Below are 26,678 nucleotides of genomic sequence, written 5' to 3'. Positions count from 1 at the left end.
TTTACCTTGCATGTACTGAGGCAAACACATTGACAGAGTGGCATTTACATGATGTTAACTTTCATCTTTATCCCTAGTTATTATGCCATTTACTTTCCATGTGAAACTTCACAACATTGTAAGATGCTTTGGCTAAAAGCTCAGGCAGCAAAGTCCACAGCCACTGCTTGAATTACTTCTCTGTTCAGTCTTTAAACAGATCTATGGCTGCGATGTCTTATTCACTGCATTACTCTTCATAATGAGCATATGAGCCTACAACTCAGTTCCCAGTGCACACACCAAAATGTAAGGTTTACTTCATCAGATCCTCTCTCAGCTTGTCAGCTGAATCCAAAACGCCCATAAATGGAGACGGTTGGCTGAATTGGAAAATAAATCCCGGATTTTCTGCAATCATAAAATCAGCCCCACCAATCACAAGCAGGCAAACCTGAAATCCAAGTCTTCCCGTTCAGTTTGGTGTCAACAGACTGTACCCGCTGTCTGCCATCTAGTGGCGGCCAACAGCCCTGCAGTCAAATCCCTGAGTCAACTGGTTTTGTAATGGCGTGCTCTTCCAAAACGCTTAGATCTAACCTAGTGGTGGAGAGTGAGTCTTCGTAGGATTGTTAGTAGAATCTGGAGTTATTAAAATCTTTATTTCATCACGACTTTCTCACTGTAATTCCTTATACATCTGTCTTACTTGACAGAACCTCTCGGTAACAATTAGCCCAGAACGATATTGCCAGATTTCTCGCAAGGACCAATAAGACAGATCACATTAACCTCCATTTTAGCTTCTCATTGGTTTCCTGTACATTTTAGGCTTGATTTAAGATTTTATTGCTCACTTTTAAAGCCCATTCTGGTTAAACGCTGCATTACCGACCGTTCAACTTCTTATGAGCCCAACCGCAGCATGAAATACTCACGTATTCAGCCTTTTACCATCAAGGGCCCTAAACATCAGGCAGCGTGTATTTGGAGCGTTTGGGAGGACGGGCCTTTACAGGGAAGGGGTGGAACTTTTTTTTCCTCGCAAAATCTAGCGCTCTCTCGCTCGTTTCTCCAAATGTACATACTGCACATCTTTCCTGGTATGAAGTTCTTCGAAATCATTAGCTAAGTATGACCGAAGCATATGTATCGCCCCTAATGACAATTACTCTCGAAGGATAACATTTCAGTTTCGACAAAAAAACAAAAACAAAAACAAAAAAAACAAACGGAAGCACGGTGCATTTCTAATCTGTCTTTAAATGGCTATTTACTTTCAGCATGCTTCGTTTTCTCTTGGAAACACACATAGGCTACTTATCAGAAGGCGTACGAACAAACCACGCGCTCACACCGGAATGCAAATGCACAGTAAAGACCAGGGTGGACAACAGAGAGATTTTCGCGGAACTGCGCTACACTTTCAGGCTGTTACATTACATCCTCAAAAAACAAAAAAAGAGAATTTCGTGACCGCGTAGTTTTGAAACAGCCTATAACAATGTTACTGATATTTCAATATTTTTTCCCCACTTACAATGAAGCCTGCCTTGGCGGACACCTTCGGAGGCAGCCACGTGTCCAAGATGGCGACTTCCTTTTCCCCCTTCACATTCTCTAGCCTACCTGTGCATCACGGTCAGTCCGACATCCCGGCACGCGTTTGTCGGCCATGCTCCTGCTCTGACGAGAGCTTACTGATGCGTGTGACGGCCATCAGTCCAAGTAGAGTTTCACAAAACTCACTAAGCTCTCCGGCGTTTCCGATAAACACTTCAATCTTTCTTCTGTTGAGAGGTCTCGGAACGCTTTCAAAAGATTGGTCTTGTTGCGGCAGCTAAACATAGTGGTCTAGTCCAAGTAAAGTTAGATAGCCACCAGCCGGCTAACGTGTGCGCCGCTTCGCTTGTATAGAATTGTAGCCTAAATGATTGTGCATTGTAGCCTAATATGTGTCTAACCGTAGATTGGATCGCATTTCTTTACGTTTGTTGTGTTAACAAAGAATCATGAGTGCAGTTCCAGTTCTACCTGGTCTTTGCCTTCGTTCAGTCGCTACGGTAACCTACTTTCGGGCGTGCTGGTGTCGTCGTCGTTGTATTGTGGATTATATTCCTACTGCGTGAACGCTTCTGATAGCCTATCGGTTTGAAAATATTCGCTTTTAAGACACAAACACTCGGGAAAAAATGTACGTGATTAGAAAAGTTGATGGAGGCTGCTGCAGTCACTTGGGAATGTATATATTTTTTATTTCAGAAAATTTCAACCATACAAGCCAACTCGACCACTCAGCTGTACTCCATCTCAGACTATACCTGGACTATCACTACTCTGCAGTTCACTCCCAGTCTAGGATCGCGCGTATCGCTTATCCTAGCTTGTTCCTCTGGCACTTTGATGTCACACTTGTATCTCCATCCAGCGCTTATATTGCACTAGTATCGTTATCTTGGTGTTCATGCCCCCTAGTTTGACTTCCCATGACTTTCTGATCTAGCCCATGCTTAATGTGTGAACTGGACTCAGTGAGTTCATGGCTATGGATAACTTTTACATAATGAGGATCGTACCTTATCGGACATGTGTTTTGTGTATTAAAGCGTCTGCCAAACAAATGTAATGTATGCAGTGGAAATTGCAGAGGAAACAGGCTTCGGTAATACACCGTGAAATCTGCCTCGGCGGTGACCTTGGTATGATGGTCACCTGCTCGTGATGGCCATTTTTCTCTATTCCCCTGGGTGGCCACCTTAGACAAGTTTTACTGCATTAATCTTTGTAAACATGCTCTTCATATTGTGGACGCAAGGATCGGACTAATCAGAGTTTGTGGTTCGCGCTTTTAAAGCATCATGCTGCTGAACCCAGGTATTTAATATGATCTGCCATTTCAGTAATGTAGAATTTGGCTCACAAGAACTTTGCAAACACCGTTCACACTTACAAAAAAGTATGTAAAATTGCTGCTGGACTGAAGGTCTGTGGTTCGTCCCAATAATGCATTTGTACTGGAAACAGGAAAAAGAGAGAAGGTCCATTATCTTACTGTCCTAAATGAAATGTAGTTATCATCCTGTCTGCCGGTAAGTGTAAGAATTAGTCAAGATAAATGTCATGCTTGTTCCAGCTGTCTTCTCTTCCTTGATTAACAGAACGTATGGGTTTCTGTGAAGCCACTTTCAAAATCTGAAATATTAAATGTTTAAAAATAAAAATTTATTGTCAACACTCCACAGGACTGCTGACACATGGATGTCCTAAAAACAGAACTCGGTCACAAGTGTTCAGGTTTCTCACGGCAATTTCCAGAATACATCATACTGTACAGATTATAGAAGATTTGGCTCACGGAACTAGAATATGCAAACAAACTAAATCATAATGTGTGCACATCATCTGTAAAACATTGTTGAGAGGGCAGTATCTATTCACATTAAAGATAATCCAATCAAGCTCCTTATGACGACAGTTTGAGTTGTGCAGACGTCCTCCTTTTCCTCTGAGTGAGCTGGGAATGGCTGGCCTGAATTATCGGCCAGTTTCCAAAGTGGATCTGCATAAGGCCTTCATAAAGCACATGCATCTGGAATACGGCACAATTATTTCAGTAAAAATTAATGCCCAACTGTTTTTCTTCTTGACGAGCTGTGGCATGTTATGCTTTTGTTGTCGGACTTAATTTACAGCAGGGTGTCCAGTTCTAATTTTTGGGTACGATTTCTGTTGGTTCAGGCAGTTTTTGTCCTGAATGAAGATCGTTATAAATATTCAGATGAACTGCTGGCTTTATAATGCAAAAAGTACACAGCATTCGGGGGAGTTTGTGGTCTAAAGAAGGAAAACACAACTCAGTTAACTCCGAAGCTGCTTCCACAGCAAGACTATGCCCTCCAGAGGGGGTACCTGTGTATATTAACGAAATATTCTTCAAAGATTAAACAAAATAAGTTTCAGTTGGAAACCATTTCCCCTGGGACAGTCAACCCAAGTGCACTGTGCTCAAGGAAAGAAGTATAACTATATAAAAACTGGTGCTTATGTTTATAACTGTGATTTAAACAGCTACGAAATGAATGTGTTCATTCATAAAGATCCACACATGCACCACTCTGGATGTGTCTCTGGTGTATAATTTCTCCAAGGATTGAAATTCCTTCCATTTATACAGCTACACTGTAAAAAACGGGCTGCACCTAAAGGGTTAGCGCACTTAAATGCTTATCCCACTACTGCACTCACTAGGCTGCTTATTCCACTACTGCACTCACTAGGCTGCTTATTCCACTACTGCACTCACTAGGCTGCTTATCCCACTACTGCACTCACTAGGCTGCTTATTCCACTACTGCACTCACTAGGCTGCTTATTCCACTACTGCACTCACTAGGCTGCTTATTCCACTACTGCACTCACTAGGCTGCTTATCCCACTACTGCACTCACTAGGCTGCTTATTCCACTACTGCACTCACTAGGCTGCTTATTCCACTACTGCACTCACTAGGCTGCTTATCCCACTACTGCACTCACTAGGCTGCTTATTCCACTACTGCACTCACTAGGCTGCTTATTCCACTACTGCACTCACTAGGCTGCTTATTCCACTACTGCACTCACTAGGCTGCCTATTCCACTACTGCACTCACTAGGCTGCCTATTCCACTACTGCACTCACTAGGCTGCCTATTCCACTACTGCACTCACTAAGAGGCTCTTCACATGGCATTACACTGAGATCAGACAAACCCCAACACCCCAGATAACTCAAAGACATGCAGATTTGGTCATTTTTATTTACAAAAACACGAACAAACAAAGCCCAATTTGCTCCCGTTCCATACCTGATGTTGCCTTTTTCCATGGCATAAACATTTCCTTCGCAAAAAAACAACGACTTTTTGCTCCCAAAATGCATCAAATGAATTACCCTCAATGAAAAAGGAATAAGTGCTTTCTAACCATTCATGTAAGCGTTAAATATGTATTTTAACGTATATTATCATAATCATCTTTCACCATCACACAAGGCACATTTTTTCAGTTAAACTATAACAAAGAAATATATTAGAAGACAAACAAGCTATATCGGGAAAAAAGATTCAGAGAAAAAGTCCTAGCGGGAAGAGGAAATGATAAAATATCTTTCAAATACTTTAATATGAACAATTTAACAGTGCTACTCTGAAATCTGTCATACCAGCTGGAAGTCCCCAGAAATATTTCTCAACAAGAAAAATATATATATTTGTGTATATCACTTCTAATAAAACATCCATAGCAGACAGGCATAAAGGCACATCCCTTAAATTCTGTACAGAAAAAATTGCAAATATTCTCTTATAAACAAATGTCACCCTATTGAATGTCACCCCCTCCGAATGAACAGTGGAAAAATACAATCAGGACCTGCAGAAGTCCAGAACCTCCATTACACAGAGTATCCATTTAGCAAAGGTTCTTGAAGAGATGCTCGTGGAGATGCTTGCGGGGATGTTAGCAGAGATGCTCGCGGGGATGGCTGTTTTCCGAACGCTTCCTCCTCAGTCCACAGCAGACCACGCGGCTCACATGGTGGGCTTTCCAGCTGTGGGGTAGAGAGACCGTATTAAACCACAGCGATCCCAGGAGCCTTAAATCAGCGCGTTTCACTGTTAACAGCCCTCGCTATTAATCACAGAACATAATCACAAGCATAAACACAAGCACTTAAAATGAGTCATGATATGACACGTACATGGGGCCGCTTAATCAAGGTGAATGTTCATGACAAATCCGACAGGGGAGGCAAAATTAGCGGACAGGAAAGAGCGTAGCAGGCAGAAACAGGGGTCTGTCCGTTTCAGATGCCTTAGCGTTAATGGACTGTGGCATTCTGGGAAGGGGGCGGGGCAGCTCACTTTTGAATCGGATGTAGCAGGAGTTGCAGTAGAGCTGCTGGTTCCGTATTCGGACCTCGGCGCCCGTCTCTGACCCACCCAGGCCAGCCTTACAGTCGCTGCACTGCAACGGGAACAGTTCAGGGATTACACAATGTCATTCAGGGGTTACACAATATCATTCAGGGATTACACAATATCATTCAGGGATTACACAATGTCATTAAGGGATTACACAATGTCATTCAGGGGTTACACAATATCATTCAGGGGTTACACAATGTCATTCAGGGATTACACAATATCATTCAGGGATTACACAATGTCATTAAGGGATTAAACAATGTCATTCAGGGATTACACCATGTCATTCAGGGATTACACAATATCATTCAGGGATTACACAATGTCATTAAAGGATTACATAATGTTGTTTTTGGTTTGAAATCATTTCCTATGGCAGTTAAGGGAGAAGCAGTGAGTGATGTGCCACCCCCCCCCCCCCTTCCCCCATCCACCCTGCATACTGCTTCCTCTACAGGTTGAAGGGTTGAGTACTCATGGTTTTGTCACAGCGATTGGGCTAGTGTCACTGCAGGAAGAGAAGGGCGGGGCTTGGGGCCCATTGTCCCCATTGGCTGATGTGCACACGCTCACCTTAAAACAGCTCAGGTGGTAACAGAGCCCCAGGGACTCGATGATCATGGCCGCCCCTTTCCCCAGGGGGGTGTCGCAGAAGGTGCAGATCTTCTTCCCGCTGACCGACCTGGAGCACAGGGGAGAACACAGGGCACTGAGAGAGGGGTAAAGGAGTCAGTGCTACTGCTACGATATGGGCTCCTCTCTACCAGAGGGGAGGGGGTGGGGGGGGGGGAGAGATAGATACAGAGAAGCAAGGAATGAGAGTGGCACAGAGAGAGAGACAGAGAAAGGAAGAGAGACAGAGAGAGAGACACTTCCAGACAAAGCTGTGCACTGGCTGAAGGGCCTCTTGTGCAGGTGCAGAACAGAGAGAGGGAGTGGAGCACCTGGAGGGGGAAATCAGAACCCAACACCAGAGTGCACAAATAGAACCAGGCCTCTATAGAGGAGGTATAAATGTACAGCGTTTCCAAGGGCAACGCTGCTAATTAAGAGCATAATTAAGTGCACATGTGTGTGTGTGTGTGCGTGTGCAGGGGCGAAATGCTGGTCTCTGATTGGGCCATACCTGCTGCGCTGCAGGGACGAGGGGTCGGGGTCGGTGGGGGGGCGGTCCTGGTATGGGGCGACGGGGGGGTTCAGGGCCCAGGAGCTGGGCCGTGGGGCGGCCGCGGGGGTGGGGGAGGCGGGGAGGGTGGAGGAGGCGGGGCGCGTGTACCCGCGGGAGGGGGCGGAGACTGGCACAGCGGACTGCGGGCGGCTGTAGGCAGTGGGGGCCGCCGACCAGGAGGGCGGTCTCCAGGAGTTATCGGTGTCCAGATAATCCAGAGACTCCCCTCTGCAGAGAGAGAGAGAGAAAGAGAGAGAGAGAGAGGAGCGTTACAGGACATGAGAGAGACAGGGACACAGGCAGACAGACGCACAGACAGACACACAGACAGGCAGACAGAGAGACAGACACACAGACAGACAGACACACAGACAGGCAGACAGAGAGACAGACACACAGACACACAGACAGGCAGACAGAGAGACAGACACACAGACACACAGACAGACAGACGCACAGACAGACAGACACACAGACAGGCAGACAGAGAGACAGACACACAGACAGACACACAGACAGGCAGACAGAGAGACAGACACACAGGCAGACAGACACACAGACAGACACACAGACAGACACACAGACAGGCAGACAGAGAGACAGACACACAGGCAGACAGACACACAGACAGGCAGACAGAGAGACAGACACACAGACAGACAGACAGACAGACGCACAGACAGACAGACAGACACAGAGACAGACAGGCAGACCTCCTGATGGGCGAGGCGGGGCTGGCGGGCTCCTTGTTCATGCTGGCGCTGCGCTGGCGGATCCAGCTGCTGTCTGTCAGGAGCAGGGTCTTCTTCTTCATCTCCTCCAGGATCAGCTGCCGGTCGTTCTCCGCGGGCTTGAGCGGCTGCCCCGCCCTCCTCACGGAGTCCCGGCTCCAGGACGCCTCGCCGGCACCGCTGTTCACCACTGCCACCAATCAGAGCAGAGCGTCACACACAGCGCGGGGCATACGCGCCACTCATTCGCCCAGCTGTGGACAGCCCCCTGGAGCCATCCTCCAATCAGAGCAGAGCGTCACACACAGCACGGGGCATACGCACCACTCATTCACCCAGCTGATTGGAGGACATCCCCCTGGGGCCCCTGGGCCAGTCCTCCAATCAGCTGACGGATAGCTATCACAACACAACTCTAATCAGACACACAGTGAATGTATCTGAATTGAGAGTGATCAGATCATTAAATGCTAATCAGACACATGTAATTAATACATGTGTCTGAAAAAGTACAAATTTCATTTCTAAGGCAAGCGTTATTACTAGCACTAAATAATTTCCTGCATGCAGCAATTAAGCAAATTAGATTATTTGATTGCTGGGTATCCAGGATTGCCCGAGTCAGTTTGCTACGATTGGGATTGGCGGATTGGCGCTGATTGGCTTGGCCGGAGGCTGATTGGCTGGAGCTCAGAGGCCACGCCCACCTCTCTCGGGGTTTCTGTATTTCATGGCATTGAGGATGTTTCTCCTCTCGGCCTCCAGCTCGGACGCGGCCTGCAGCTTCTGTGCCCTGCTGCTCCTCTTCCTCTGCAGCTCCTCCTCCAGCAGCCACTGGGCCATACCCCCCTGCCTGCTGCTCGCACCTGAGCACACACACCTGCGCTCACACACCTGCGCCCGGTCCCTGAGCACACACACCTGCGCTCACACACCTGAGCACACACACCTGCACCCGGATCCTGAGCTTACATACCGGTGCTCTCAGCTGCGTATGGACCCTGTGCTCTCAGCTGCGTATGGACCCTGTGCTCTCAGCTGCGTATGGACCCTGTGCTCTCAGCTGCGTATGGACCCTGTGCTCTCAGCTGCGTATGGACCCTGTGCTCTCAGCTGCGTATGGACCCTGTGTTCTCAGCTGCGTATGGACCCTGTGCTCTCAGCTGCGTATGGACCCTGTGCTCTCAGCTGTGTATGGACCCTGTGCTCTCAGCTGCGTATGGACCCTGTGCTCTCAGCTGCGTATGGACCCTGTGCTCTCAGCTGCGTATGGACCCTGTGCTCTCACCCCCGCTCACCATATCACACTTTCTTAAGCCATTTTCCGGCTTCTTTCAAGACTTCTTTTAAAACGACTAATAAACCAGAATACTACAAAATAAACAAACCTCTGGCGTCTTCTTTCTGAACTTCATCCAGATCTGGAGTAGATTTAGATTTAGCCCTGTAAATCACACACACAAAAAGATTAGGGGGTTGAAGTGCTTGGGTTCAGGCATAATCTGGGTCCTATTTAATCCCAAAGCATGAGGACAGTTGAAGCACTGCTGCCTTTCTCTTTCAAAGGACAATAAAAAGATACAAATCATGAGCTTTCTATGATTTGAAAGAAGAGAGCTACCAGGACGGGGATCCACACCCCTCATCTGAAGAACACCAAAAGATTTTGGGTTTTGAATGACACGAGTCCCGACAGACTGTATTCGAAAGAGAGCGCCCCCCCCCCCGCCCCCCGCCCCCAGCAGAACTGACCTGTCTGAGCGGGACATCTCGGGGAGAATTTTGGCAAACCCATAAGACTCTACCCCCGCCCTGTCCCGCCACAGGGGAGGGGGGGGGGCAGAGAGGCAGGAGGTCGCAGCAGGCAAATGTTAACAGGAAGGAAGGAAGGCCACACAGACAGACAGACAGACACACGGTTAGCCAGAGAGAAATCAGCATGCTAAGCTGTTATGGGATTAGTGCTGCCAGTAAAGGTTAGCGTCGAAGCCACAGCCAGGAAGCACGCCCCACATTTTACTCTCTATTTTATCTCATTAAAGGTTTTCAGCCACGTGTATAACAAAATCAATGATGCACAGTCCCTACACTTAAAACAGTATCTACTCCCATTCAAATAGGACTGTCCACAGAAACCGGCAAATGCAATAACTTAAAATGCATCAAAACTATGTATCAAAACTATTAACAACAACAATCAAGTCTGTTTTTCACATTAACATTTTTAAATGGATTTTGAACTTAAACGTACATAGCTTCTTTTAGCATTCAAACATTTTATTCTTTAATTGTTCATTTTTGTATTATTCCAATTACAATTGCACAAATACAGAAATAAACGACATTTTGGTGCACAGAGAAGCTCACTCTGCCAGTTAGATGGTGATGAGCTCCTCTGTGGAATGTGACTGGATGTGGATGGATGTGACTGGATATGAACGGATGTGGATGGATGTGGATGGATGTGACTGGATATGAACGGATGTGGATGGATGTGACTGGATGTGGATGGATGTGAATGGATATGGATGGATGTGGATGGATGTAGATGGATGTGGAGGAGCCCCAGAGTTAAAGCACACACTGCAGGCCTTATGGGGTTAACACAGGGGATCTCCCTACCACTGCTCTTGAAGCGCCTCCTGCTCCCTGCGCTGCTCCTCCTCGGCCTTCTGGCGCCTCCTCCTCCTCTCCTCTTCCTCAAGTTTGCGGCGTCTCTCCTCCTCCTCTTCCTCCCTCTTCCTCTGCAGCCTCAGCTCCTCCGCCCTCCTCAGTCGCTCTTCGTCCTCCCGCCTCTTCCTCTCCTTCAATTCTGCCTCCCTTCGTTTTGCTGCCTCCTCTTCCTCCCTCTTCCTCTGCAGCCTCAGCTCCTCCTTCCTCCTCAAGCGTTCTTCCTCCTCACGCTGGAGCTGTTGCTCCACCTCCTGCCTTTCCCTCTCCTCCTCCTCTTCGTCAGCGGGAGGGGGCGTGGCCTGGCTCAGAGGGGACAGGGGTGAGTAAGGACTGAGGCTCCTGGTTTCTGCCTCTGTGGCGCCCCGGTCCTGTGGACAGCGAACAGAGGGAAGGGTTCCCATCATTCCCAGCATTCCCATCCCAACAGCTTCAGCATTCCCAGCATGGATGAATGACTGCGTGAATGACTAGGTGAATGACTGGGTGAATGATGGAGGTGAATGACTGCCAGCTGGGTGAATGACTGTGTGAATGACTGGGTGAATGACTGGGGTGAATGACTGGGGTGAATGATATGAATAACTGGGTGAATGATGGAGGTGAAAGAGCTGGGTGAATGACTGTGTGAATGACTAGGAGAATGACTGTGTGAATGACTGGATGAATGACTGGGTGAATGAGCTGGTAAGCTGGGTGAATGACTGGGAGAATGACTGGATGAATGATTAGGTGAATGAGCTGGTAGCTGGGTGAATGACTGGATGAATAACTGGGTGAATGACTGTGTGAATGAGTGGGTGAATGAGCTGGTAGCTGGGTGAATGACTGAATGAATGACTGGGTGAATGAGCTGGTAGCTGGGTGAATGACTGAATGAATGACTGGGTGAATGACTGGATGAATAACTGGGTGAATGACTGTGTGAATGAGTGGGTGAATGAGCTGGAAGCTGGGTGAATGACTGAATGAATGACTGGGTGAATGAGCTGGTAGCTGGGTGAATGACTGAATGAATGACTGGGTGAATGAGCTGGTATATGGATGAATGTCTGGGGTAATTGTGCAGCTAATAAGGACACTGCAGCTGAAGCCGCTCAGGGGTGACAGCAGGACAGAAGGCGAATGCCACAGGCGTATCAGCTCGACTGCAATTTATGAGTTTAATTACAGCAAGGGTGCCCAGTGGAGTCTGAATATTCATGAAGTCAAATCTCTGTTAAATAAACCAAACAGGAAGAGGGGGCTGAACATTTTTTTGGGGGGAGGGGGGCCCCGGGAAGAGGGGGAGGGGTTTTGGTGGGGGGGGGGGGCGAGCAGCCTTACCACCTCCAGCTTCCCAGCGGCAGACTGAACGGCCTCCTGCTGTGCCCGGCGCCACTCCTCCTCCAGCTTCTCCTGGTCACGCTGGTACTTCTCCTGCACGGGTACAGCAGGGGCACGTGGGTAAGAGCGGGGCGAGGGGGGCGGGGTTAGCCGATTCAGGGGGGCGGGGCTAGCCAATTCAGGGATGTGATCACAGGGGGAAAGTCCAGGGGTCAGAAAGTAAAATTCCTGCCATGTGTTTCCTCCACCCAGGAACTCAGCCAGCTGATTTCACTCATTAGCTCTACCTCCAGCCTGAAGAACTGTGCTAATTAGCAAATCCAGATAGTTGGAACGAAAATACTGGGGAGGACTTTTTTACTTTCTGAACCTGGAATTTCCAGGGCTAAACTTCCTTCTTCGTTTACAGACAAACAGCAAACTGAAACAGAGAGACCCGAAGAAAGAAGCACAGTCCCTCTCTTTCCACTCAAGCAAAATGCTAAATTTCTGATAAGTTTTCTTGATTTTAGTGCAACATCTGAAACAAGATTACTGAACTTCAGATTTACTTTTTAGCATCTTTTTTGTTGGTTAAGAGCAATAAATCCTTGCCTTGAAAGACACGTATCTACACACTTTTCTGCAAACAAAGATTCCTTAGACCGTTTCACTCGAACAATGCCCGGAGGTCAGCAAGGCAGGAAGTGGGCACAATTAACAAATTAAATAATTAGGGCAATTAAGCCAGTGTGGGGACTGTGGCAGGAAGACTATCACAGACAGAGCAGTGTTCTGCAGAAGGCCTCATCGTCTGCAGCTCTAAACATAGACGCGGAAACGGAAGGGTTTCAGCCGGCAGTGGAGCCAAATGGGGAAGCGATAAGGGGAGTTCTGGTGCGTGTGGGGGCGCAGGCTGCACCAGCGGCGTTCACCTGTAGGAGGCGCTCCTGCTCCTTCTGCCACTTCTCCTGTCGCCTCCGCTCCTCGTCCAGGTCCCAGGACCAGCGGTTTGAGGAGGAGCTGACAGGGGGCACCTGTAACTAACAGGAACGTTGCTTGGTTACACCACAGGCAAAATGAAAAGCAGTAAAAATGATAAAAATGAGGCACAGCTCTCTAGTTCTCCAAGATTCAAACCTGCAGGTCCTTTCTACAGCATGCACAGGACCAAACTTTTCACCAAGTCTCAACGTCACTAACCGTTAAACATCAAAGTGCGCAAAGTGTTTTCACGTAAAGTGGTTTTACACTTATTCAAGCCTTTCACAGCAGGGGCTCACTTTCAAGTTTCGAAAAAGTGAGGCAGATTCAGACACGGTCTGACAGGTCAAACAGAACCTGTCCTCCAGGTTCTGGTTCTGGTTCTGCTTCCTAACAGAGAAGATCCGCTGAGCTCTGTAACAAGCCTGAGATGTGACTGCAATATCACGGGAATATTTCTTAAAAACCGCCCGTCTGGGACTCTGCAGCGAAATTACACGCTGTTCCGCATTATCAAGCCCCTTAATTTCCCCTAGTTTCCGCAGCAACGCACTGCCAAAAATTAATTACTTCTGCAGCAAACCTTCCATATTCACTGGGGGAGGAGGGGGCAGGCTTCTCAACGTTCAGCCACACAAACTCAAAAGCAGTCCGGTTTGAAATCATTATGAAAACATAAACTCATAAATACGTCAAATATTTATGTTACAATACATTCAGGATCATGTACGGAGATTATTGGAAATTGTACGAGATCATACTTACATCTGATATGGCAGATTCAGCGCCGCCTACAACAACAAAAAAGGAAACGTAGACAGAGTCAGTTAATACACTGATTGCACACTACACGCTTTCTTTATGTCAAACTCCTCAAGCCATGCAGCTCCAGTGCTACTCAAATCAATGTTAATTAATTAATGGAAACCCGCTGAATGTTTCAGTACGAGATCAGACTGCTGCACCTTTCCTATGAAAACTGAACGGGATGACACTGCGACCTGTCGGCACACATAGGGAACAAAACCACATGCAGAAGGCTGTCACAGCAACAAGCAGAGAGGGCTGCAAAGAGAAACGCTGCAAAAATAAAACAGAGCAACACCCGTCACCGAGCACACAGGGAGCACGCAGAAACAGCAGCCATTAGCATGCGCAGAGAGCGACAGGGACACATCCTGCACACCATGCACGCCTGCACACCATGCACACCTGCACACCATACACACCTGCACACCATGCATGCCTGCACACCTGCACACAATTCACACCTGCACACCACACACACCACACACACCATACACACCACACACACCTGCACACCATACACACCACACACACCTGCACATCATGCACACCATGCACACCTGCACACCATGCACACCATACACACCTGCACACCATACACACCATGCACACCTGCACACCATGCACACCTGCACACCATGCACACCTGCACACCATACACACCTACACACCTGCACACCACCCACACCTGCACACCATGCACAAGGTGCTGCACGCATCACTGCAGCCCTCCCAGGTGACTGTCACCTGGGGCGGGACTCTAATTCACCCCCCACAAAAGGGGTGCGGGGTTGAGGGGGGGGGGGTTAATGAGAGCATAATATGGTTAACAGGGGAAAGTGTTCTTCAATATGATGCCAGGGATTCAGACACGCCGTCCAGTCAGGAAGTGCTGCGTATGTGTATGTGCTCACTAACAAAACGACCTACAACCCCCTATAACCACTACACTTTTTTACATTTAAATTTGATTAAACTACAGGCTATACCAGCGATTCCCAAAATCAGTCCTGGGGAACCATAATGTGTACTGGTTTTAACTCAAAACCATTATTGCAACCTTATTGTTCTTAGTGAGGTGTTCTCAGTTTTATACACGTTTAATGCCAGTTGGTCACATTAAAGCCCCATTATGTGTAAAATACTGATGCGCACTGAAGAATGAATAACCTCCATTCAGACCACAGGACATTCAGTAAATCACACAATCTAACGCGCTCACTCTGCGTAATGTGCGACATAACAAATGATTCCTGTGGAAAGATGCTACAGGTGGAGTCACCGGAGACCCATCTGCCGAAAACGGGGACGCCCGGTCACCGGAACGGAACTATTTTTTAATAAAAGAGTCGGCGTACCCCGTGGGTCTCCAGGCCCGAGGACAGAGACCGCGGGGCAAACTCGGGGCACTTCATTTAATTCAGAAACTTTTAGTAAAAATACAATAATGCATTATGAAATATAATGATGGGAACGCTGGATCGCCCCCCAGGCGAGAAAGACCCCTCTCAGAGCATCAGAGCCGATCGCTCTGTCAGTGGGGAAAGTGTAAGTATATAAATGAGGGGCGGGGGCTTCTTCCTGTGTGGGGGAGCCCTGTCCCTTATGTGCACTGGAATGCTTCTCAAACGCAGGTGTGACTTTAGGACGCCGTGCCGGCTATTTGGAGAGACAGTGAAGCACTGCACACGTGACCCCCCCCCCCCCATTACCACAGAGGAAGACCAGCGAACTGAATGCGAGTCCCGCAGGGCCTGGGGGGGGGGAGCAGAGGGGTTACGTTGCTAGGTTACAGGAGAGGACTGCAAAGACGAAGATCCAGAGCCCAGCAGCAGATATTCAGAAGCAGGAGGCAGATCAAAGCTCGCCATCACCAGCACGCCACGACACCTGGACCCAGGTACGCCATAACACCTGGACCCAGGTACGCCATGACACCTGGACCCAGGTACGCCATGACATCTGGACCCAGGTACGCCACGACGCCTGGACCCAGGTACGCCATGACATCTGGACCCAGGTACGCCATGACACCTGGACCCAGGTACGCTATGACACCTGGACCCAGGTACGCCACGACACCTGGACCCAGGTACGCCATGACACCTGGACCCAGGTACGCCATGACACCTGGACCCAGGTACGCCACGACACCTGGACCCAGGTACGCCATGACACCTGGACCCAGGTACGCCACGACACCTGGACCCAGGTACGCCACGACACCTGGACCCAGGTACGCCACGACACCTGGACCCAGGTACGCCACGACACCTGGACCCAGGTACGCCACGACACCTGGACCCAGGTACGCCACGACACCTGGACCCAGGTACGCCACGACACCTGGACCCAGGTACACTATGACACCTGGACCCAGGTACGCCACGACACCTGGACCCAGGTACGCCATGACACCTGGACCCAGGTACGCCACGACACCTGGACCCAGGTACACTATGACACCTGGACCCAGGTACGCCATAACATCTGGACCCAGGTACGCCATGACACCTGGACCCAGGTACGCCACGACACCTGGACCCAGGTACACTATGACACCTGGACCCAGGTACGCCACGACACCTGGACCCAGGTACGCCATGACACCTGGACCCAGATACGCCACAACACCTGGACCCAGGTACGCCATGACACCTGGACCCAGGTACGCCATGACACCTGGATCCAGGTACGCCATGACACCTGGACCCAGGTACGCCATGACATCTGGACCCAGATTTATTTTAATTTTTAGTTTTTTTTACCTTGCTGCTCAAAAAACTCTGATCTCCTTTTAAAGTTTTTCAAAGAAATGGGCTCAGAGTCTGAAGACATGAAACAGAGGAAGAGGAAACGTGAGGAACTCAAACCAACACGGTGCGTTTAACATCGAGGAGCACCTCCATCAGCTGTAATTCATCTTTCAGCATTGCAGATTAGAAAAACAATGCAACAAAAAATAAACTAAATTAAACATCCATGGATTATTTTTCCAAGATATCTCAGACCAATGGTGCTGATCGAAAAATCACAGCGTGGAACTAGCTGGCACAGAACCACAAACAGCAACCAAGCAGACGATCTAATTCCAGGAAAAGCATCCTATACACATCTCTCATTCCTTTAACTTCAGGCAGACTGGGACACTGGTCTCTGCAACGTTCCATTACCTTTTTTCCTCATGGTTACGGAGTCGTCACGGAAACCGCCATTCATACCTTTAGAGGCCACGTCCTGCAAGGAACACAGCGAGTCCGTCATTTACACACACGCCGCCCCGTCCAGCGCACAGGACGTCCCGAGAGGCTCAAGGTTGTGCAACAGATCAAGGCAAATAAAGCAGTTATGAGGCGGGTCCCATACACACACAGTGTGCAGCAGGGGACTAACTGGGGTTCAGATCTCTGGAAAGAACGATCAATACTCCTGTCCACTCAAAAGTTTATTTATTTACACAGTGACTATTGCGCCACGTCACTCTGATTCAGGGGGGCGGGTGTTTTGGCCGGGGTACAAGCGGATACTCACGGTGACGGGCGAGCGGGTGTTTTGGGCGGGGTACAAGCGGATACTCACGGTGACGGGCGGGCGGGTGTTTTGGGCGGGGTAAAAGCGGATACTCACGGTGACGGGCGGGCGGCTGGACTCCTGCGCTCTCGTGGCGATTTCCGCGGCGGGCTGGGGAGCGCGCTCTCCGCAGGTGTTGATGAACTTGTCGGGGGAACCTACAAGCGTCGGATCCATAGTGGTCAGATTGATGGTCTTATGGCTCTTATAGGGTAGGGAAGGCGGGTCTCTCTCCCACGCTGGGCGGTGCGTGACCGCGGCGCAAAAAAACGTCAGTATAAGCGGCAGCGTCCGTAACCGACGGCAACGGCGGCAGACTGCGGCGAAGCTAGGCGGGGAAGCCGTAGCTACAGCGGGTATTAGGTTAGCGCGGGGACGACAGACAGACCACCTTCCCCAGTCATGCAGGCTACACCTGGGCACACTACACCTGGACAGACTACACCTGGGCAGATCACACCACCTTTCCCAACAGGACCGGCCACACCGCAGCGGCACAAGCAGCGTGCCGACTCAGATATGATGACATCACTTCGGTCAGCGTTTCTCAAATTAACTTTGTCAAAATAAAACGATGATGAATTTTTAGTAGACGGACGATAGCTAAGCTGACCCTATATGGACATCCAGTGTGGCAAAAATGAATAGTCTTGTTGGCAAAGAACAATTTCAAACAAACCACATCTTAACACCACTAAAACTAAAATGGACCATGAATACACCTGAAATTCTGTGTTAAACTCCCATGACTCAAATGGGTTAGGAAGACAAGTTAACACACCAGGCTTGCGGGGACACTCACCAGCCATGGAAACCGATACAATGAAAGGGTCACCAGAGGATTTAGGGTCACAGTGGACTGCGGTTAAATCCTTCAGACAGGCTTTCACAACAGTCCACTGACCGAGCGTCCGAAACGTGCCACTGCGGACAACCGTGACGTAAAACACAGAGAGGCCGCCAACTTCAGCCACGCAAGCCAAATGTGGAACAGACATCGCAGAGAATCCACCGAGCCAAGAGGCCGCTTGTCTCCAGGGCGCTTGGCTCTTTAAACGCCTGTGCCGGTGGATTTGGGGGCTCTCTGTGTTTCACTGCAGGTTAGAGCAGTGCTCCCTCTAGTGGCCGCTTCATTGGTCTTAGCTCACCGGAAGCGCGGCGCTACAGAGCGTTAGCGAGGCGTGCGGGCGGGGTCAGCTGACTTACTGTTCCTGCCGTGTCGGCGGATGTCCATCACCAGGCAGCCCTTCTGCAGAGCGGCCTCCAGGCTGGCCTTCCACTGATCGTAGCTCAGCTCCGACACCTGGAGCCCGCTCACCGCCAGCACCTCGTCCCCCGCCCGAAGCTGGCACAGCTCCGCGGGGCTACCTGCGCAGCCGGAGTCAGAACACACCCGGGGCAGAGTCAGAACACATCCGGGGAAGAGTCAGAACACACCCGGGACAGAGTCAGAACACACCCGGGACAGAGTCAGAACACACCCAGGACCGAGTCAGAACACACCCGGGACAGAGTCAGAACACACCCGGGACAGAGTCAGAACACACCCGGGACAGAGTCAGAACACACCCGGGACCGAGTCAGAACACACCCGGGACCGAGTCAGAACACACCCGGGACAGAGTCAGAACACACCCGGGGCAGAGTCAGAACACACCCGGGACAGAGTCAGAACACACCCGGGACAGAGTCAGAACACACCCGGGGCAGAGTCAGAACACACCCGGGACAGAGTCAGAACACACCCGGGGCAGAGTCAGAACACACCCAGGGCAGAGTCAGAACACACCCAGGGCAGAGTCAGAACACACCCGGGACAGAGTCAGAACACACCCGGGACAGAGTCAGAACACACCCGGGACAGAGTCAGAACACACCCAGGGCAGAGTCCCGACACACACCCGGACAGAGTCAGACACACCCGGCAGAGTCAGAACACCCCGGGACAGTCAGTCAGAACACACCCGGACACAGTCAGAACACACCCGGGACAGAGTCAGAACACACCCATACAGAGTCAGAACACACCCGGGACCGAGTCAGAACACACCCGTACAGTCAGAACACACCCAGGGACGAGTCAGAACACACCCATACAGAGTCAGAACACACCCGGGACAGAGTCAGAACACACCCGGGGCAGAGTCAGAACACAGCCACAGAGAGTACAAAATTGAACCCCCCGTCATAGGAAGGATTTGGGCCTAGGGTCAGGCAGGGAAATGATGCGCTTGTTGCAGGAGAATCTAATACTAAACTTCTGGCAGGACTGTGGATAATGGAGACCTGCCTGGGAACACGCGCAGAATTTGTGATTCATGAAGAGGAGAGTAACCTGAGGTCAGGCGGTGAACGGAGGCTCACCTTCCTGGATGGACTTGATGAAGGCCCCAGTGGAGTCCCAGTTGGTCTGGAAGCCGAAGTCGCGGCCGCTGTTGGGCTTCTGGTTCAGGTTGATCCTCATGTCGCAGTAGACTTCCTGAGACGGGAGACAGACAAATAAATGAGAAGCACAATCTACTAATTGGGATACATTATTGTGCTTCTAAATTTTTTAAAAATGTTTGTGCACTCCTAGGAAAAAAAGGATTCTGGGTCAATCAGCAGGTCAGGGGACACAGGTGTCCCACACTGAGCATGCTGGGAGTGCAGTGGCTTTAGGAAAAGGGGTCAAAGTGTGACCCTGTGAGTTTATCGTGGTCTTTCCAGCCAGAGCTGACCACTGCCATCAACACTCCTCGCAGTGGCTTGGGGCCACAGCCAGCCCGGGGCCACACAGTGGAAGTGAATGTGATTTACGCTGGAGCACTCTGGGGCCACAGCATCATTCTGGCTCAGGGGCCCCAAAGCCAGGGGCTCGGGCTGCTCACCTGGGTGTCCTCGCTCTTAGGGACACTTCTGAGGGCAGACTCAGGTTTGGGCTTTGGGCCGTCAGTGCTGGACAGTGGTGCTGGTGTCACGCCTTCCTGCTGCTGCTCTTCCTCTTCCTCTTCCTCTTCCCCCTCCTCCTCCTCCTCCTCCTCCTCTTCCTCTTCCTCGCTGCTGTGGGCGGAGCTGGCCTGGGCGCGCACCTCTTCCTCGGTCATGAACGCGCGGTAGCGGCTCGACCCTGCCGTCCCTCCGTTGACGCGTTTCTGCGGGCCGTCCGTCTGCTGAGGACAAACAGACGGCTAGTCCTCCATCTTTCCTGCCCCCTGGGCGTCCGCTGCCAGCCCCGGGATCGAAGCGGCAACGATCTTCCTCTTAAGCAGCACGAGACTAAAGCAGATTAAGCTGTTTCGGCTGCTTTCAAAATGAGTTATTTCACTATGAGCCCACGATAGAAATACCAGAGGATCAACTCGACAAACAGTGAACTTAAAGCAGACGAAATTAGACCCAGACTCACTGTGTGAATGGCAGGCACTTTGGCACATTAAGTGGCTTTAATAATTTATTAGAGTTGTAAACAGATCTGACCGCAACAGCTAACAGGACAGTTAAGTGCTAAGGTGTACACGCAGAACCTGATACACGCACACACGCACACACACACACATCACCCTCATGTCTAAACCTCGTCTGAGAGCACGCACACACACACACACACACAGACACGTGCGCGGGTTCGAGAGGAGGCCGCTCACCGCGAACGTCCGGGGCAGGGAGGCGATGCGCGTGGCCTGGGTGCCGAAGGGGCGGGGCGTGACCACGGAGGTGAGGCGCGAGCTGTCGGGCCTCTGGTAGCTCCGGGGGAGGGAGGCGGAGACCGCCGGAGCCAGAGCCGCGCCCACGCCGCTGCGCCTGTAGAGGGCGCCAGAGCCCTGCTCCTCCGCCGCCGGTCGGCTGAAGGGGAACCTGGGCTCGCCGGGCTTGGCGGCGGCGGCGGCGGGTGAGCTCGCCCCAGACCTGCTCACGGCGGTGGAGCTGGAGAGCTTGGCGGAGGTGGTGGTGAGGGTAGGGGAGGAGCAGGGGCAGGGGAGGGGGCGGACCAGGATACTGGGGAAGGGGCGGACCAGGATATGGGGGCGGGGGCGGACCAGGTTTTGGGGGCGGCGGCCTGGGTCTTGAGAACGCCGTCGGGCTGTTCTGCCCCCGCGGCGCTGGTCGGGCTGGCCCGGAGAGCGGCGGTTTTGGCGGGGTACAGAGACGTGGGCTTCAGGACCGGGGTGGGGTCCAGCTCCGGGTCCTGGGCGTGCTCCCTGTCCTCCTCCACAGGGGGCGATAGAGGAGAGGCGGCCCTGTTCTGGGACGAGTACAGGCTGTCCACGGTGTAGCTGCGCCCCGAGAGCTTTCGGGCATGCGGCTGGGGGGCGGGCCCGGACGGGACGTCCTCGCTGGCGGACTGCAGTCTGCGGCTGGGGCTGGGAGAGGCCGGTCCTCGGCTCTCTCTGCAGAGGGGGGCGGAGAAAGAGCGGAGTGTACTCATGACATCACACTTTCATTCCTCTGAGCCCTTCACTGAGCCGCCATTCAGCCAATCACACACAGAAAAGCTCTCTCACACTCTCTCACACTCTCACACGCACACACGCACACACGCACACACACCGTACCTCTCCTCCTGCATCTCCTTGAAGGTTTTGGGGCGGCGGGTGCTCCCCCCGCCCCCATCCCCCCCGCCGGTGATCTGCTCGATCTGCTCCCGCTCCTCCTTCTTCTTCACGATGCTCGAGTTCACACTCTTCCTCCGGTTCTTCCACTTGCTCAGGTCCTGCGAACGGGAGACGGGGGCGTGAGCACGGGGGTGGGGGGGGCAGGAGACAGGTGTGTGAGCACGGGGAAGGGGAGGGGGAAGGATGTGTCAGTGTGGGGGGGGGTGGGGGGGAGACAGGTGTGTTTTTCTGAAGCAGTTCAGGTCATCCTTCATCCCAGAAACCGAACCAGCAACCTCCCCTGATGCCAGCGGACTGGTGGATACTGCCCCCCCTCCCCCCCGGACTGGTCGTCATGGCAGCCACACTCACATCCTGCCACTGGTCCTCGTTCTCTTTGACCTGAGCGCGAATCTTGGCCAGCTCCTCGTAGCGCACCTGCCGGAGCACCTCTGGATCCACGGTGATGTCATTCATGGACTTGCTCCTGATGACACAGAGAGGGCGTGTGAGGCGACGCGCGTGTGCACGGGCGCAACACGCAACACAGCCGGTGCATTTAACACACACGCTTACGTCACGACTCAACCAGGGCACTTTAACAAGAAAGTTCACAGCATGACTTTTTAGGACATGTACGTTACAATGTTTTAGTGTATGGACACAAAATCTAAATAAATAAAATTCATTAGAAATCAGGCTTGATGATGCAAACCGGACCAGGCCTGACGCCTTACAGAAGGGTATCAGTAGGTACCCAGTGTGTTCAGCAGACACAGGCCGCCTACACGCGCCGTCCAGTGACCTCACTGAGCAGGACATCCACTAAACACAGAATTAAAGGGCAAAGGACAGCAGAGGGGGCCGGCCCACATGCGCTTGGTCTTCTGTGGAACTACCACACGCCTCTCCACCAGCAGAGGTGGCTTTGATCAAACTGAGCGCTTTTACTGCCATCTAGTGGGCACTACTGGTGTGGAGCTACAGCACTCTCCTATGCTCCTGTGCAGAACCGGCTTATTCACAGCTGACAGTGTTAAATTATGGCACTGCACAACTAAACCAAAACCAAAAAAAGATGAAACGTTATTATCAAGGAGCCAAGGGGCCAGAAACCTGCTTCTGAAAACACTGCACATTAAAGATCAACACAAATAATGCATGTAACAGACAATGCAGACAAAAAAATGTTTTGTATTAATTTCAGCCATGAGTAAATATGCACAAAGCGCGTCAAACACAGCGTAATATCACAGTTTCAGACACGAAAGCGGCAGGCTCGGGGTTATGTTTCAGCCAATCAGGAAGGAGCGCAAAACAGGTAACACAAGTCAGGCAGCAACAGCGCCATCGCGATAAGCACACTTTCGAAGCACCTTTACCTTTTTTGTTGCCAGGTCAACTTACCTCTGAATGCAGGCTATCTTTGGGGAGAAACACTATCACAAACCCAAGCTTTGGGTCCTAAAAAAAAAACCTCCTGGGCAGAGCAGTTCCTTTGTCCCGAGACAAAACTCATCCCATACGCTCACCTGGCCGGGATGTTAATTACTCAATCAGCCGCACAGCGTTGGGAGCAACTGTGTGATGCTGGAGTAAGTTCTTCTGCTTTAAATCCCCTATTGCCCCCCTTAACCCCCCGCCCCGCCCAACCCCTCCCCCTAACCCCCCCCCAACGCCCCCCAACCCCCCCCCCCGCCCCCCCCTGAGCGGTGCGCGATGCTCAGCAGTTAGCAGCGAGCGAGGCAGCGGATCTACGGGACAGCCACAGGCACAGCGAGCACTACTACAGGACAGGGCTGCGCAGACAGAGGCACGACTGCGCAGACGCAGACACAGGCGCAAACGTGCGGGATCCTGCGCTGGAGGGGAACTCACCCGTCACAACCAGAACGCTTCTGGAACCGTCTAGGAAACCACAAAGAGAACCACAGACAAGCCAGGTTACATTTCAGCTGGGTGCTCTCTCCCTCTCTCTCTCAGGTTCAGCTGAGTGCTCTCTCTCTCTCTCTCTCAGGTTCAGCTGAGTGCTCTCTCTCTCTCTCTCTCTCTCACTCTCAGGTTCAGCTGAGTGCTCTCTCTCTCTCTCTCAGGTTCAGCTGAGTGCTCTCTCTCTCACTCTCAGGTTCAGCTGAGTGCTCTCTCTCTCACTCTCAGGTTCAGCTGAGTGCTCTCTCTCTCACTCTCAGGTTCAGCTGAGTGCTCTCTCTCTCTCTCTCAGGTTCAGCTGAGTGCTCTCTCTCTCACTCTCAGGTTCAGCTGAGTGCTCTCTCTCTCTCACTCTCAGGTTCAGCTGAGTGCTCTCTCTCTCTCACTCTCAGGTTCAGCTGAGTGCTCTCTCTCTCTCACTCTCAGGTTCAGCTGAGTGCTCTCTCTCTCTCACTCTCAGGTTCAGCTGAGTGCTCTCTATCTCACTCTCAGGTTCAGCTGAGTGCTCTCTCTCTCTCAGGTTCAGCTGAGTGCTCTCTCTCTCTCTCACTCTCAGGTTCAGCTAAGTGCCTCTCTCTCACTCTCAGGTTCAGCTGAGTGCTCTCTCTCTCTCACTCTCAGGTTCAGGTTCAGCTGAGTGCTCTCTCTCACTCTCAGGTTCAGCTGAGTGCTCTCTCTCTCTCACTCTCAGGTTCAGCTGAGTGCTCTCTCTCTCTCACTCTCAGGTTCAGCTGAGTGCTCTCTCTCTCACTCTCAGGTTCAGCTGGGTGCTCTCTCTCTCTCACTCTCAGGTTCAGCTGAGTGCTCTCTCTCTCACTCTCAGGTTCAGCTGGGTGCTCTCTCTCTCTCACTCTCAGGTTCAGCTGAGTGCTCTCTCTCTCACTCTCAGGTTCAGCTGAGTGCTCTCTCTCTCTCTCTCAGGTTCAGCTGAGTGCTCTCTCTCTCTCTCTCACTCTCAGGTTCAGCTGAGAGGTTGAGAAAATTAGAGCGCACTGAAAAAGGCTAAGAGAACACAGCACATGGGGTCATCAGCATCTCGTTATGATTAGCACCTTCGCTAAGAGCCAGGTGTCACTCCAGGCAACCCCAACCACATTCACCACAGAGACGCATCAGGTGAGCTACTGTACACTTTCAATTTTACTGACACGTCCATACTGTGCATCACTGAATCCCTGAGCTGCGCTGTGCTGTGCGGTTGGACTGGCCTTTCAGAACAGCAAGGGCTTCGACAGTAACCTCTGGACAACTGCGGAAATTGTGGGGGGGGCGGGGGGGTTGTTGTCATAGGAATGAAAAACTGCATGTAAAGGAAATTAAATTTGCAGAGACCCCCCTGCGTTCCTCGAGCCCTCTTATTTATTACCTCCGCAGCGTCTGGGACGAAGCAGACATATCTGATCCAGTGGCTAATATTAGAAAACAGTGAAAGGATTCAGATTCCCAGTTGTGCCTGGAAAGCTAAACAGCCGCAGAACACGTGCCACTGGGAAGTACTGTAATCCCACAATGCACTGCCTGTTCCACTGAGCAACTCTGTGCCATTACCCATGGTGCACCAGTGGCTGGCACGGTTACAAAGCGCACAGGATGGAAAGGACTCGGCAGGGCGTGTTTAAGGCATTACCATGGAAACCTATAAATAAAATGGGCAGCTAACCCCTTTTGTGTCAGTGGGGAATTTTACCCACCAGTACAACGTTGCCATGGTTGCGCACAAAACCGTGGAGATCCAGGTTTAGTGTTTGGCTTTTAGAGGCTCTGAAACAAGCCAAGGGCAGCTTCTGTGTTATAGCTATCATTACTCAGCTCATTGCTCATTGGTTCCCAGTTTCTCCAAACCAGTGTGAATTTCCAACTGGGATGAGGGAAGATCTAGCTCATGGGTGTCAGAATTCAGGCCTGGAGAACTGCAGTGTCAGCTGGATTCTGCTGGTGATTCATTCAAGTTGGCCCTCCAGGACTGGAGTTAAACCTGCAGACGCTGCGGCCCTCCAGGACTGGAGTTAAACCTCAGCGCTGGCTCCAGGACTGGAGTTAACGCAGACAGCCTCCCTCAGACTGGAGTTAACTGCAGAAGCGCTCCTCCAGACGGGAGTAACTGCAGAACTGGCCTCAGATGGAGTTAAACCGAACTGCAGCCCAGGACTGGTACCTCAGCTGCGGCCCTCCAGGACTGGAGTTAAACCTGCACTGCGCCCCCCAGGACGAGTAACTGCAGCTGCCCCTCCAGGATGAGTAACCTCAGACTGCGCCTCAGACTGGAGTTAAACCTGCAGACACTGCAGCCCTCCAGGACTGGAGTGTAGGTATGAGACTCAAAAGCATTCATCACACATGCCAAAACAACCGAGCCTGCTGACTTTTATTAACCACAAGTACAAGTTCAGCTCATGTCACAGGCAAAATTCAACCATAAACCAAAACAAACAAACAAAAAAACACATTTCATTGGATCGGATCATTAGCAACTCCTTTCACCTGATTTTTACCCTGCGGAAAATACATTGCCAGCACATTTCTTTAATAAATAATAACTTAGATAAGTTAACAGTCGGGTCACAATACTGAATTAAAGCCAACACCCGATGCTAGAAGGCCTTTCTTCTACCTCACAGAGAGAGGTCTGCAGACCGCAATCTGCACTGAACCTAGAGTCTCTCTGATCCAGCTGTGGGTCCGTCTGGGAACATCAGACAGCAGCAGACTGTTCTGCCCTCACGCTAGCCCACTCTGACATAATCACTCAAAGCAAACATCGTTAGGGGACCGTATGGGTCCGTAAGGCATCGTTTGAGTCCTCCCGGTTAGCATTTAGCCTTTAAGCGCTTAAAAACAGACCAAAAGGACAGAAGAGGATAATTGTAATGTCACAGGGACACAATGTAAGAAACAATGTAAGGCTTTTTTTTATTGTTTGGGATTAAATAATACTTAATTGCATTAAGTTTAGCAGCTTCATGATAACTGTGACACACTTTATAATGCTGAAATCA

At 50.9% G+C, this 26,678-nt stretch overlaps 1 protein-coding gene and 1 long non-coding RNA gene across 3 annotated transcripts in view; both read right to left on the bottom strand.

Annotated features, from left to right (window-relative positions):
* The window catches only part of LOC135241467 (uncharacterized), a 57,006-nt gene extending 54,979 nt beyond the window's left edge, over positions 1-2,027 (bottom strand). Inside the window, exon 1 of one of the 2 annotated variants that reach the window (XR_010325997.1) lies at positions 1,520-2,027. This is a non-coding gene — a long non-coding RNA (uncharacterized LOC135241467). The remainder of the gene's footprint in view (positions 1-1,519) is intronic. The other variant, XR_010325998.1, reaches the window with a different exon arrangement.
* A 2,732-nt stretch (positions 2,028-4,759) lies between these two features.
* lmo7a (LIM domain 7a) overlaps positions 4,760-26,678 on the bottom strand; it is a 66,941-nt gene continuing 45,022 nt past the window's right edge. Inside the window, 23 exon segments of the mRNA XM_064311571.1 lie at positions 4,760-5,568; positions 5,882-5,984; positions 6,518-6,626; positions 7,071-7,340; positions 7,826-8,033; positions 8,551-8,709; positions 9,232-9,287; positions 9,596-9,655; positions 10,466-10,884; positions 11,840-11,932; positions 12,754-12,861; positions 13,568-13,593; positions 16,378-16,437; positions 16,783-16,846; positions 17,237-17,418; positions 18,386-18,547; positions 19,544-19,658; positions 20,050-20,331; positions 20,806-21,162; positions 21,165-21,549; positions 21,715-21,872; positions 22,126-22,240; positions 23,632-23,661. Coding sequence (XP_064167641.1) covers positions 5,549-5,568; positions 5,882-5,984; positions 6,518-6,626; positions 7,071-7,340; positions 7,826-8,033; positions 8,551-8,709; positions 9,232-9,287; positions 9,596-9,655; positions 10,466-10,884; positions 11,840-11,932; positions 12,754-12,861; positions 13,568-13,593; positions 16,378-16,437; positions 16,783-16,846; positions 17,237-17,418; positions 18,386-18,547; positions 19,544-19,658; positions 20,050-20,331; positions 20,806-21,162; positions 21,165-21,549; positions 21,715-21,872; positions 22,126-22,240; positions 23,632-23,661 — 3,541 coding nt within the window. The 3' untranslated portion in view covers positions 4,760-5,548.

Source organism: Anguilla rostrata, chromosome 15 (assembly GCF_018555375.3).
Source record: "Anguilla rostrata isolate EN2019 chromosome 15, ASM1855537v3, whole genome shotgun sequence".
In the NCBI taxonomy this organism is placed as follows: domain Eukaryota; kingdom Metazoa; phylum Chordata; class Actinopteri; order Anguilliformes; family Anguillidae; genus Anguilla; species Anguilla rostrata.
This window is presented reverse-complemented; position numbering and strand designations above follow the sequence as displayed.